The sequence below is a fragment of the Aspergillus oryzae genome, chromosome 5 (genome assembly GCF_000184455.2).
Source record: "Aspergillus oryzae RIB40 DNA, chromosome 5".
NCBI lineage: Eukaryota > Fungi > Ascomycota > Eurotiomycetes > Eurotiales > Aspergillaceae > Aspergillus > Aspergillus oryzae.
In genome coordinates, this window is record NC_036439.1 from 2,294,989 (window position 1) to 2,308,492 (window position 13,504).

The 13,504-nt window shown below is 43.1% G+C and overlaps 3 protein-coding genes across 3 annotated transcripts; 2 read left to right on the plus strand and 1 right to left on the minus strand.

The window, feature by feature from the left end:
• Positions 1–1,324: 1,324 nt before the first annotated feature.
• Positions 1,325–4,358, plus strand: AO090701000023 (NCBP1 family protein; the record flags this gene model as incomplete). Its single annotated transcript, XM_001822866.3, has 7 exons — positions 1,325–1,385; positions 1,517–1,608; positions 1,676–1,782; positions 1,844–2,111; positions 2,165–3,057; positions 3,224–3,405; positions 3,475–4,358. 7 exons carry the CDS (start codon positions 1,325–1,327, stop codon positions 4,356–4,358), a joined length of 2,487 nt encoding a protein of 828 aa, XP_001822918.1.
• Positions 4,359–5,457: 1,099 nt separating this feature from the next.
• AO090701000022 (sterol desaturase family protein) lies at positions 5,458–6,579 on the minus strand (the record flags this gene model as incomplete). The annotated part of the gene is made up of 2 exons (XM_001822865.3): positions 5,458–6,247; positions 6,311–6,579. The coding sequence occupies 2 exons, from the start codon at positions 6,577–6,579 to the stop codon at positions 5,458–5,460; spliced, it is 1,059 nt and encodes a 352-aa protein (XP_001822917.1).
• A 1,984-nt stretch (positions 6,580–8,563) lies between these two features.
• Positions 8,564–11,013, plus strand: rcoA (putative transcriptional repressor TupA/RocA; the record flags this gene model as incomplete). The annotated part of the gene is made up of 7 exons (XM_001822864.3): positions 8,564–8,684; positions 8,928–9,009; positions 9,073–9,395; positions 9,464–9,993; positions 10,170–10,640; positions 10,723–10,855; positions 10,907–11,013. 7 exons carry the CDS (start codon positions 8,564–8,566, stop codon positions 11,011–11,013), a joined length of 1,767 nt encoding a protein of 588 aa, XP_001822916.3.
• Positions 11,014–13,504: the final 2,491 nt, after the last annotated feature.

The window sequence follows — 13,504 nt, forward strand, 5'->3', positions numbered from 1 at the left end:
CTTATAAAAAATATATATAAATATATAGATTAATATAATATTATTTTTTATATAAATCTAATTAAATTAAGATATTAAATAATTATTATAATTATTTAAAATAAGTAAATAATATTTTTCTATAAATTAATTAATAATATAAAATATAAAATAATTTTATAATTAATAAAGATTAATTTTATTATTTATTTAGCTATTAGAATTAATCTCTATTTTTTAATTAAAAAAAATCTTATTATTTTTATATTAAATCTCTATATATATTTTATTTTTAAAAATAATATAAAAAAATAGAGTCTATCTATTAGAATTAATATATTCTATAATAGTAATCTATTTTTAATTTCTTAATTATAATAAAAATAATTTTTTTAATATATTAGATTTAATAATAAGTTTAACTATAGTTATTAGATCTATTATAAATCTAGTTTTATTAAAATTATAGATATTATTTAAAACTATATTATACTTTTAAATAGTTTTATTTATCTATTTAAATTAAATATCTAAAATCTTAAAATTCTCTATTTTAATATACTAATAATTATAATAATATATAAAATAGATTTTAAATTTAAATATATATCTAGTAAAATTATATATCTATTTTTTCTTTATAATAGTAAAAAAAAAAAGATAATATTATATTTTAAAAATAAAATATTAGCTATTTTTTATATATATATAGACTAAGAAAATACTCTATATTTATTTAATAAAAAAATCTATTTTTTAAATAATTTTTTTTTATTAATAATTATTTTATAATTATTAGCGTATTATTTATCTTTAAAAGAGATTTTTTTTTAAATAATTATATAGAATAGATTTAAAAAGATTAAATATATTAATAGTCTTTCTAAAACTACTAAATTTATTTTTTTTTAAAATTAATATAGCTAATAAAATCCGGCCTTTCTATTTAATATATAATTTTAATAATTTAGATATTTTTAATAGTATAGCTAATATTTTAATTCTCTAAGAAATTAAGGTATATAGAAAATATATTAGGTATACAGCTTACTTACGTGCACAGCTCGCTTACCAATTACATTAAGTTAGTTTATTATATAATCAACGGCACGGAGCATCCCTTATCCCGACCCTTGGTGAGCTCAGGGTGTCGGCGATGTTTTACTTTAGATTCATGCGCACGCGTGATCTTTGCTCCGATAGACATTACTGGCGGTGAATGTGTCTGTGGACGCACCTTTATGTGTCCCATCCACAGTATACAGCTTTATAGTGCATCGCTCAATATCTAGCTCATCCCAATTGGCGAAGGCACGAAGACCTACGTGCCTAGTAATAGATAGCTATGGTTGACTACGAACGCCGTCATCACGGGCCTAAGGGTGGCCGCAAAAGGCGCTATAGAGGTCAGTGTGAACTCTTCCCTTTTTTAGAAAAAGGAAAAGCTATGGCATCTACCGCATTACCCTTTCTCTTGGCCCCTCGGATTGTGGTGTTTTGGTTGCTCTTTCTACTAACGAGTACTGCGCGGATACAGAAGACGATGACTATGATCGACGCCAGAGACGCAAATACGAAGAACCTTTGGTGGCGAAGGTCCGAAGACAGCTATTAACCATTGCGGAATCTGTATGATCACTTTGCTTCGATGCTGAGTTTTTGGTTATCAATGTCATGACTTACACTTTCATATTAGGCCGCCAGAAGAGCCGAAGACGATGTTGTAAACATTGCAAAAAGCGTCGCCGATAATTATGAGGATGAGGAGCTGAGACAGACTTTTGTTGCTATCTCAGTTGACCTGTACGCTTAGCCTGGCCCTGGTTTTTCCGTTCGAATGCTAATACAATGCGACCCATGACAGTGCCCTAGAGCAGCCGCTGAAAATCCCTTTTATCGCAGCGACGGTCTTGTCTGCCAATCTCTACAGATCAGAGCTTGTGTCCGATGTCCTTACAAAAGCGAGCGAATACTTACAACACTACATCAACAATGGGGCGTGGCGTGAAGTCAAGCTTCTTCTCCGACTTCTTGGATGCTTACAGATATTGTATGAAGGAGATGGCATCTTCCCAATCCTGGAAGAGCTTTTTGAGCGTGCCGTTGTTCTGCAGACAGCCTCTTCTGAAGATGTGAGCAGTTTCGTTGTCTATTATGTGCACATCCACTAATAAGTCGTGTATAGTTGCTAGGACTGGAACTCGTGAAGATAATTCTCTTCACCATTCCATACATAATGGCTTCTCCGATAACAGGTTTTGAGGCTCAGGCAAATGCCCTTCTTGAAAAGACAGACATCATTGCATCGACCCCGCATGCGTTGGTGGAATTGGTTAATCCGTTTAGCCCCGAACATGACACTTCATCTGCTGCACAAAGCGTTATTAGCCTGCTTCAAAGTCAACTCCAGCAGGAAGCCAGCCGGAATTGGGAACTCGCATGTCTTCCTCGACCGTGGAAAGGTGGACGCGACAATGAAGAAGAGCAGAAACCCTTGGATTCCGGCGCAAAGCATGCATTCCCTCAAATAACTGTGCCCGACCCTGTACAAAATGGATCCAGGGCGATTTTCCCTGAAGTTTACATGTCCGTGTATTCCAACCAAGAGGTAGAAACTGTCCCTCCAACGTCGGACATTGCATCATCTCTGCTGCGGGACGCTCTTGTTGACACGATCAACATCCTCGACTTCAATCGTATTGCCACTGCCAAGTATCTCATTGACATTGACTGTTACTTTACGCCGCATACTTTCGTGAAGCGTGCAACCCCCTTCGACAGATTACGCGATATCTCCGGAGACCGCCCGACGTGGAAGCCCGAAGACGTGGCCGTGGATGCAGTTTTCTCTCAATTATTCCAACTTCCTTCCCCGCAGCACAAGCTTGTGTACTATCACTCAGTTCTCACCGAGTGCTGTAAGATTGCACCGGCTGCCATTGCTCCGAGCTTGGGGCGTGCGATTCGTTTTCTCTATCGCAGCTTGGAAACGATTGATCTGGATTTAAGCCATCGATTCTTGGATTGGTTTGCTCACCATCTAAGCAATTTTGGGTTCACATGGAAATGGAGTGAATGGTCAGTCCCACCGCAACGATACAGATCCCTACCTTAACCCCAAAACAAACAAATACTACTACTACTACTACTACTACTACTACTACTACTACTACTACTACTACTACTACTACTAATAATAATAATAATAATAGAAGGCAGAATGAGGGGCTAACCGTTGAAAAAGGATCGATGACCTTGAACTTTCCTCAGTTCATCCAAAGATGGCCTTTATAATCGGCGCGCTGGACAAGGAGATCAGGTTAAGCTTTGCCCAGCGTATTAGAGGTACTCTTCCAGACCCTTATCAAGATTTGATTACAGAAGGCAAGGAGAAGGATACCCCCGACTTCAAATACTCATTGGATAGTAAGTTCATGCGCTCTAATCCTGTCGTGGACCTCTAAGAACCTGTTGACTTATCTTCATCCTCGACAGCCACACCCTATGCCAACGAAGGCACCGAAATCATGCAGCTCATCCGTAAAAAAGCAACTGATGACGATATCCTCCCAATAATTAATGCTATTGAAGAGCAAGCTAGGGCGATGGGAGTTGAAGACCCTATGCTACCTTCAACAGATGCGTTCGTCACGGCAATTTGCTTCGTTGGGTCAAAATCACTTTCTCACGTACTGTCTTGCATTGAGCGAAACAAAGAACGGCTTCTGGCTATTGGCCCCAAGTCCACTCGTGCACGTCGCCAGATTATAACCTCTGTCATGGAATATTGGACCGATCAGCCAGGAATCGGTATCAACATCATCGACAAGTTACTGAATTACACAATCCTAACGCCACTATCCGTCATTGAGTGGGCACTGGTAGACAAGCTCGAGGCCGGGACGATTTTGGCAAGAACACATGTTTTTGAGATGATATCAGCCACTGTGGGAAAGGTCACCAACCGTCTGCGCCAAATCGTTGCGGCACGAACTCAGCCAGGTCTGTATGAGCCACAGTTGAGTGTTCTAGATGAAACCTTAAACCGTGAGAAGGCAGATATGCAGGCGCTCTTCAAGGTAATTGAAGATTCGATTATGTCAGTCGCCGAAGGTCACAACGATGAATTGATGGAAAGGGGTGACGGAAGTGGTGAGCTACCAGAGGATGAAATCATCAGACAATGGGGATGTCGATGGCTGAGAGCGTTCAGGCGAAAAGCCGGCGTTGAGGAATCATTTATCGCTGAAGCCATGGCCACTGCAACCCCTATCGGAACAACGGCGCCTCCGCCCCAGGAAGGTACCACGGCTATAGATGGTCCAGCAGATGGAGATCTAGACGTCGCGGATGCAGATGGGGCTGTGGATGTCTCATGAAACGGTTATTAGGAGGTCATTGGGAGGATTTGCATATTAGCCTCTTCCGTCAACATTCGTCCTTTGTCTTGGTACTACTAAAAGAAGAGTAGCTGTATACTTATCTCTATTAGATATGCTTTTGTTTTCCCTTTTTTTTTCCCCTTCTTCTTTCTTCCATTCTTTCTTTCAATAAGGGATGCAGAAAGGCGTTTCTACACTGTAGTTCAAGACTGGTTCGATCTACTCACCAGCTGGCATCAGGAATTCGAAGGGTATTCAACTGCACAAAAGTCACTACCATGTCTCAAAGCACACTTCATAAGTTGGGCATTATTATCAGCACTACGGAGTAGATGTTGAAAGAGCAGCAAAATAAAAGCAAACTGGGAGTATTAGGATGTATACTTTATATTAATCACAGCATATAATACCATGATCATTATTCAATCTGACAGTTGTATACCTATCAACACTATACTTGATCACATACCTAGTATTCTGGTAGGAAACTCAAGGTGGTGCAACTAAGAGTTGGACTAACTAAGCAAGCTAGCCCGTTGTACTTTAGCGATGCAAGTGTCTTCGGCAGGTCGTAAGATATACATGTAAACATTGGTGACAATGGGGAACGGGTGAGATAGCTCTATGGTGATTTTCATTCCTGCTTCTAGCTATGATAGAAATATATATGTACAACGAAACCATGAACTTTGGAGGGGGTTGCAGTGATTTGTACCGTTGGCAATGGTCCATATCACGATATGTCAGTGACTGTATAAATACAAAAACAGGCATGTAGTAATCAATATACTATAAACAGTATTAAACAGTGTGGCTAGGGAAAAGAATCGACGGCAAAGACACGCACGCACAGGGCAAATTAAAAAAACATAAATATCGTAACACTCACTGTCAGAAGCAAATGATCCAACTGAGAATATTGTTAGTGCCATGCAGAAGAAGGTTGTGGCTCTCTCCTCTGAAGAACTTGCCACACCCCGAGAGGGGTTTGACAACCTATAATATTCGCAACAGTCGCATAAGCCAGTCAACAGTAGTCCAAGAAGGTTTGATAAAAAGAAGACAAGAAGTCACATGACACACCCTGTGGTGTTAATTATAGGTCCTTCTTAGACTCATCCTCGACTAGGTATTTGCGATCATCGTCTCCTTCGACATCCTTGAGGATAGATTCCATCTCTTCGGTTTGTTTCTTCCATTCCTCCTTGTCCATCTTTGTCTCACGGCGGAAAAGTTCCTCGTTTGGTTTTCGGTAACTCCCTCCCAATCGATCCCATAGCGTGGTAAATTGCCCATAATTGTAGTTAAAGTAAAGATGGTGCATTGTATGGCAGGCAGCCCCATTGATGACCGGGCTGTTGGCAACATATTCGCCGTCATGGATCAATACGGTCCAGAGGTTAATAAAACCGAAGAGAAAAACGTAGGCGACCTTCTGGAGTGGGAATATGAACGGAAATACGTGGTATGGGACACTCTGAGACCATCCATCCAGCGGATGGAAGGCATGTGAGGCGAAAGGGCTGGGCATAATCCACTTGTGGTGCGGCTTATGTAAAGACTTATAGATCAACGGGTGGTGTAAGCCGCGGTGGATCCAGTAAATGCAGAAATCGGTGAATGCAATGAACAATGGGAACTGTATGATGCTGTAGTACGGAAAAGGCTCGTCGGAGAAACCATCATACAACTTTGCATAACCCCGTACCTCGGCGACCAAAAAAGGGGCAGTCAGAAGAGACATGATGGGCATAGATCCCATGGTCTGTGCAATCTCCATGGGAATTTGGTTTTTGAGGAACTTCGGGTGTTTGACGGTAGTCTTGTCCCAGATGAAAATATAAGACAGTGTTGCAGATATGAAATAGGTGATAAGGCCGAATATCCTTTTTTCATGAATGGCCATTAGACGCCGAATTCAGCCTTAGCGAAAGGGGTTCTTTGCATACCAGACAATCAAGAAGAAGCTCAGGAATTGGCGATAGATGTTGTTCCTAGGCCAAGCACTCATGTACGCGTACTTCGAGGGTTCCAGATAAATCAGGTGCGTGGCCGGTTCATAGATGAAGGGCTGGGATGCGCCGAAGAAGGACAGTGTGTTATTGGCCGCATGATTAAAGCCAGGGAACGAAACTGAGGACGAAAGCGAGACGGGGAGAAGAGCGGCGTATAAGCGGTCACCGATGAAGGTGTCCCAGACTTCGAGGGCGATATCCATGATCCCTTGAGAACCAATCTGAAATTCGGGTCCGACGAAATAAAAAACGGCCACTAACTGGCAGTGCGTCCCAATTGTTGTAAGGTTTGGAAAGGGAATGAGAAAGCGGACGAGAAGAGAATCAAGTCGGGGAAATCAGAAGGGAGGATTTTTAAGGATAGTTTGGAAATTAAGTAAAGTGGAGAGAAGAGGAAATTGATGTGAAGTATGGACGGGAATGAATAAAAGGAAAATAGCCTATGAGAAACAAGCTCGGCATCACACCAGGCGGAACACTCACAGCCGTTCCCCGTTTTTTCGTACCTTTCGAACGAACTTGGGCTTCTTTTCGCAGTTCGGAAAGTGATGGTGGAGAAGTAGTTATCTACTAGGTGGGAAGGGCGAAGAAATTCAAAATAAAAATAAAAAGAAATCTCACACAACTAGGGCTGTCATTATTGTGAACTAGGAAAAGGGGGGAAAGGGAGATGCACAACTTATGGACCGGATCGAAAGAATCTGAAGTAAATAAATAGTCACTAGTATTATCCAACAAATACAAACCGTCGGTTGAAAGTTACCAGGTACTTTTATCATACTGTACCTTGCAGACATCGTCTCCATTCGCCAGGCTATTCAACTAGTAGTAACCGCTCTTTTAATAAGATAGCCTTATTGAACAGTCCATGTAAAGGTCTATAAGCCTCTCAAGACATTAATAATAGATTAAGTAGGCTACAATCAGACGAAGTCTTCTTTTCTAGAATAAATCAGGAACAGTTATAGGTATGTATCCTTAAACAGATCCACGGAGACTGTGGGGTACCATAGAAAGCGTTTCTAGATTTCAGCTTCGCATACATTTGTATCAACACCTGTAAATATATGAACAGAAGCACAAGTTTCCGAAGAGTGTAGTGTGCTGGGACATGCCATTCATAATTCTTACTGTTAACAATCTGATTTGTTAGAGGGAAAGAGCTATTGGAATGGACGTTTAGGTTTACTTCCTCTTTACTCCATACAAAGAGCACAAATATCTTCCCTGAGATAGCTTAGGACGACTTCAGTACCAAGAACAGTAACAATACAGCTTTTCATCCCCTTAGATGTATGTATGTATGTATGTACACTACACACTATATACTCCGTACATCCAACCTACTGAGTCGTTTCCCTGAAATGGAATTGTCAAAATTGTTGTTCTAAATGTATTATATAATATATTCAATCTCTTAATTTCTTTCATTCATTCGCATTTGTTTTTCCTTAAAAAAAAGAAAAGGAAAAAAGAATCAGTAATAAATAAAATGGTCAGGCTAATATCGTTGAGACCTTGTCTCCAGAAAAGATAAGAAACAGTATATCATGATCATGACAACGGTAAGGGCTAAAGAAAATAAATAAATACACTATGTAAATTCAATATTGTGGGAAACTATTTAAGAGATGGGTTAACTATGGTGATATTACTAGGAGTAAGTATTTACCCATGGGCATAAATCCACTTTTGGAACTCTTAATACTGTCCCTTCCTCTGCAAACGGTCTTTCGGGAAGCCCCGCCAGGCTAAAAAGGGGCCAGTCCCGTCGCTTCTTCGCCTATCGCCTCGCTTCTCGCGCCAAACCTTCAGCCGCCTTCTGCCCCCATCCATTTCCAGCCTTGATCTCCGTGCTTGAACTGTCATCTCCAAACCTCAACTGCATCTCCTTTCCTAACAGCCCCTTCCACGTCTTTACCGCCTCACAACACCCGCCCTTATTAATTCATATTGCCACAGCGGTTGGTCCCCAGGGGCGCGCTGTGATGCGGCTGCATTGACTTTCTACCAGCAGCCTTTGTCGTTTCTGGTCGGCCCGTTTGTCAAATCGAAACCAACCGTTCGTTCCTCACCTCGCGCGAACAATCCCTTCATTGGTCCCGCCTGATCGCCCTGAGCTATCTTCAATCATACCTTTGATCTTTGTCAATATCTACTGGGCACACAGACTAAGAGTAACGCGCAATGTATAACACACATCGCGGGATGGTTCCCGCTCCCAACTCCCGTCTGACGGAGTTGCTTGATCAACTGCGCCAGGAATTTGAGAATCAATCAAGGAGCACTGGCGAGTTTGAACATCAATGTATGTGTGCATTTGAATTCTCTTCCTCTGATTATCTGAAGCTGCCTCGTGTCAACCCCCATGGCCAGTCCCGCCAGGCATACTTCCCTACAAGTTCTTACATGATCGGCCCCTCCGCCGATACATCTGTCGCATGAAGCGCGATAGCTCGCTTGGAATTACCGGGGGCTCTCTCTGTTTCTATTAGTCAGAGAAGAGAGAATTAAACGTTACATAAAAATGGATTGCTGACAATCCTTTCAGTAACCGGACAGCTTCAAGAAATGGAAATGATTCGGCAGAAAGTCTACCAGCTGGAACAAGCACAAATCAAGATGAAGCAAGAGTACGTGTCTACGGAATGGCCTTCCAAAGACAATAGCCTTTTTCGGAAGCTAATTCTTTACAGCTATGAAGCGGAAATTCGCGTGCTGCGTCATGAGCTCGAGTCGCGCGGTGTTCAACCTGTCTCTTCCCATATTGCTGGCCCAGCACAGCACGCTGGCCCTTCTCAAGCCCCCCCGCCCGCACTGGGCCATGGCCCCAGTAATTTATTTGGTGGGATCATGGCCAACCAAGGAGGTAGTGGTCCCGGTCTTGCCCCTCCCCCTCCCCAGGATCAGCAGCCTCCCCAGCATACCCTTCAACAGCCTGCTCCCGCGGCTCAGCAAGGAGCGCCGCAGCCACCGCAGAGCTCTTTTGGGGGATATCAGCCTGGTGCTGCTGTGAACGGTATGTTGTTACTGAGTTCATGATTGGTTCTTTGATGTCTGACCCGTAGTCGCGGATTTTCTGTACAGGCTACGCACCTCCACCTCCGCCCACCGCCTCTCCTGGACCTGGAAAGAGACCCCGTGCTCCTCCCGGACCAGCAACTCCCCAGCAAACCCATCAACTGGCCTACCCTGATCCTCGTGTGTCGCCTCAGTTGGCCCGGCCCACCCCACCTAGCCAAGCCCTTGTTCGTGACCGCCCAGGTAACATGTTGGCCAACTGGAATCCAGATGATTTACCTGCCTCGCAAAAGCGTGAGGGTGCTGATTGGTACGCTGTATTCAACCCAGAGGTACAGCGTGTGTTGGATGTCGAGCTGGTACATCACCTTGTTCATGATAGTGTGGTTTGCTGCGTGCGTTTCAGCCGGGACGGCAAATATCTTGCAACAGGTTGCAATCGTTCCGCTCAAATTTTTGATGTCACCACCGGCCAGAATGTGGCTACCCTTCAGGATGAGAATGTGGACAAAAATGGCGATCTTTATATCCGCAGCGTTTGCTTCAGTCCTGATGGCAAGTTCCTCGCGACCGGCGCCGAGGATAAGCAAATTCGGGTAAGTCTGAGTACAGCTCTTCTGTTGTCGTCAAGGCTCGTGATATTCACTTTTTAAATCCCTGCGAGTGCTGGCAAGAGCAATTGTCTATCATTTTTTTTAATGAACCACATCATACCTGGCCTCCGTTTCCCTTGTTTGGTTATTTGGTCAGGAGACTAATTGTGTGGGCTTAGGTTTGGGACATTGCTGCTCGGACCATCAAGCATATCTTCACTGGTCATGAGCAAGATATTTACTCTCTTGACTTTGCTGGCAACGGCCGCTATATTGCTTCCGGCAGCGGAGACAAGACTGTTCGCCTATGGGATATTCTGGATGGCAAGCTTGTCTACACTCTCAGCATCGAAGATGGTGTGACCACCGTTGCTATGTCCCCCGATGGTCACTACGTCGCAGCTGGCTCCCTGGACAAGAGCGTTCGCGTCTGGGACACTACCACCGGCTATTTAGTTGAACGGCTGGAAAGCCCTGATGGACATAAAGATAGCGTTTACTCGGTCGCTTTCGCGCCAAATGGTCGGGATCTAGTTAGCGGCAGTCTCGATAAGACTATCAAGCTCTGGGAGCTTAATGTTCCCCGTGGTGCATTCCCTGGAACTGGGGTCAAAGGTGGTAAATGCATTCGGACTTTCGAGGGCCACAAGGTTTGTTAATGCCTGCGACTGCAACTACGGCTTTCTGTGTATGTTGAACCAAATCAAATAGATGCTAACACTTTCGGCTTAGGACTTTGTGCTCAGCGTTTGCCTGACTCCAGACGGACACTGGGTTATGAGTGGCTCTAAGGATCGGGGTGTCCAGTTCTGGGATCCAATTACAGGAAATGCGCAGATGATGCTACAAGGCCACAAAAATTCTGGTTAGTATCAAAATATTTTGCGGATGATGTCTTCGTCTAACTTGGTGATAGTTATCTCGGTGGCTCCCAGCCCGACAAACAACTTGTTCGCCACCGGTAGTGGTGACATGCGTGCAAGAATCTGGAGGTATGTGCTTCTATTCAACTCACAGCCGTAATTTGACAGGGCTTTCCATACCATCTTTTATGAATGTGTGTTTCTGACCTCGTTTCCTCTTGCTAAGGTACTCTACATACACTGGACGGTGATGGGCTGCTCCTGAGAAGGTTTGACGCACATATGGCTTTATACTCTCTATGTTTCACCTATTCCGGCCAGTTTGGTTTTCAGTTGGGTGCTGCGCTGCCCAAGACCATTTCTTCTTTCGCTCGCAACCTCCACATTTACCTCATGAGTGATGTATTGGTCAAGTCAAGTCAGAGAAACAAACAGGAAAAAAAGAAAACAAGACAGAAAAAAAAAAGGCAATGTGTGTATGGATAGTAATTTGGCTGATTGTCGATTCTTTCGTGTGATCTGGGGCTTTACTTGTCATGGATTAGCCCGGTAGTGAATTTGAAGGAGCTAGATGCGATTATCTCAAGGGCGCACCGTGGATGCCTACTTATTGTAGAAGGCGCGCCGAACTCCCGTTGGAATGAGAAACCGGGGCTTGCGTAAACACCTCTATCGAATCGCCTCAGTCCCTACAGGTCGGATGGGCCTCATCAAACTTATTTAAGATTAGCTCTCTTAGACTCGTCAACCCTCCCCTGCTCTGTTTTTATTACGAAGGGAGGACTCGGGGTATTGAGTGAGGGGCTTATGATTCCTATACTATACTTATTGCGCTTGGGGTTGTAACTGAGCTGGCGAGGCTATGTTGCCTTACGAAGCATCATCTCACTTTTGGGGGAGGGTTCTTATGCCTTCGGCGAGGGAAAGAAAAGCCATCAAGAGTTCCTACGGAGTACAGAGTAAGAGAACCTGGGAGGGGGAAAGATGACCGGAAAGACTCCGTAACGACCCTAGAAGAATATAGGAGGGTAGCAGGGTCGCCCTGACTGCATTCAGTTGCTTTCCAATCTAGCGTATTGAGGTATGGACCCTTTACTGTATACCTCAGTACTTTACAGAACACGACTGTCTAGAATAGGCAGTATTCGTACCTCGTATCACAACAAGCATGGCGATATAGCTCAACATGATGGAGGTGAGATGATTGCATTGTTCATCTGGCGCAATGTGAAATTTTCCAATAGATCAGATAAACTGACTTGATGACAACTAAAAGTTTCAAAGGTCAGTATTAGAGGCCAAGGTAATGAGAATCTTGAGAATAACCCTGTACCGGACAGTGTCATTGATCAGATCATGGAGATTAGTCCTGATTGTGATTCATATAAAGCGACCGGCTCAATAAGAATAAAAATAGGTTAGCAATCCTAGTCCTTTTGCATCTTTGACCAGCCCTGACGATCACGAGGGATCTGGCCATTCTAGCTTAGGTTGAATACTAGCTCAGGACTCCATCACAAGGGTGGGGGGGAGACAAAAATTCAAAATCCAAAAAGTATCGAGTCCAGTGCATACACCAGTCAGCTTCTGTCCAGCAGTAGATTTTTCGGAGCCATGGGCGGCTATTGGGAAATAGGTATTTTATCTTACAGGCGGAGAAGAATTCAATGCCGCGCTGATCCGCTCAAAAGTCGGCAGCAACCAAAAAAATATATTAATAAAATAGCTAAAAAAAAATAAAAATAAAAATAAAAATAAAAAATAAACCCCAGTCTGTTTTCCTGCTTTCCTTTCTTCCCTTTTTACCTACCCTTTATGTTGCAGAAATCAGCTTGAGTAATTATGATCAGCAGTTTTCGCTCCGAAGTCTGGTAGACAAAGAAGCTATCTATATTATACCACTCTTTTGGTAAGCCTAACAATCCAGTAAATAATGGGATTGTCCTCTCCTGCATCGGAAGTGCAGGTGGGAAGGATTCCATCTAGCAGGCTAAGATCACTGACGAACCATACAATAGATGTATGTGAAGCTAGGACACTGCTAACTACATATGGCGTCCCGAACCCACTGTAAGGGCTCGAGGGAAATAAATGCAATATCCTCCGAAATATGGGTCAGAGCAAACAGCATGCATGCCCTTTCCCTGTCTAGGCTAAAGTGGCTCTTAGGATGCAATTACAAATGGATGAGTCGTTGAAGAGCTCTACAACCGATTATTCGTCATTGCTTTGTACACCTAGCCATGATTATCTACCCAGTTTGCCTCTAGGGCTAAGCAGAATGGATTAACTCTGTGATGGGTCCTGCAGTGCCTGAACCAAGACTCAGGATTCAAACCCCCTGCTAGTAGATTGCTGTGTGATGGTGTGAAATGATATCCTGCTAATAGATCAGTGCATGTGATGTATCTTGTTTCCAGCCACACCCCTTGTTTGCTTTCATGTCTTTGGTAAATCTTTGTTGAACAGGCAGTGGATATTATATGCCAATATCATGTGTGTAGTAGGATGTATGTACTGTATATCCATATATTACGCAGGTGTATGCTCAGTTATGGGAGGTAAAATAACAGTGCGTGTAATATAATATGTACGATGTAAATTTTCCCTTGTCATTTTGGGAGGTAATCACTAGAGCTCCACTAGTTTCT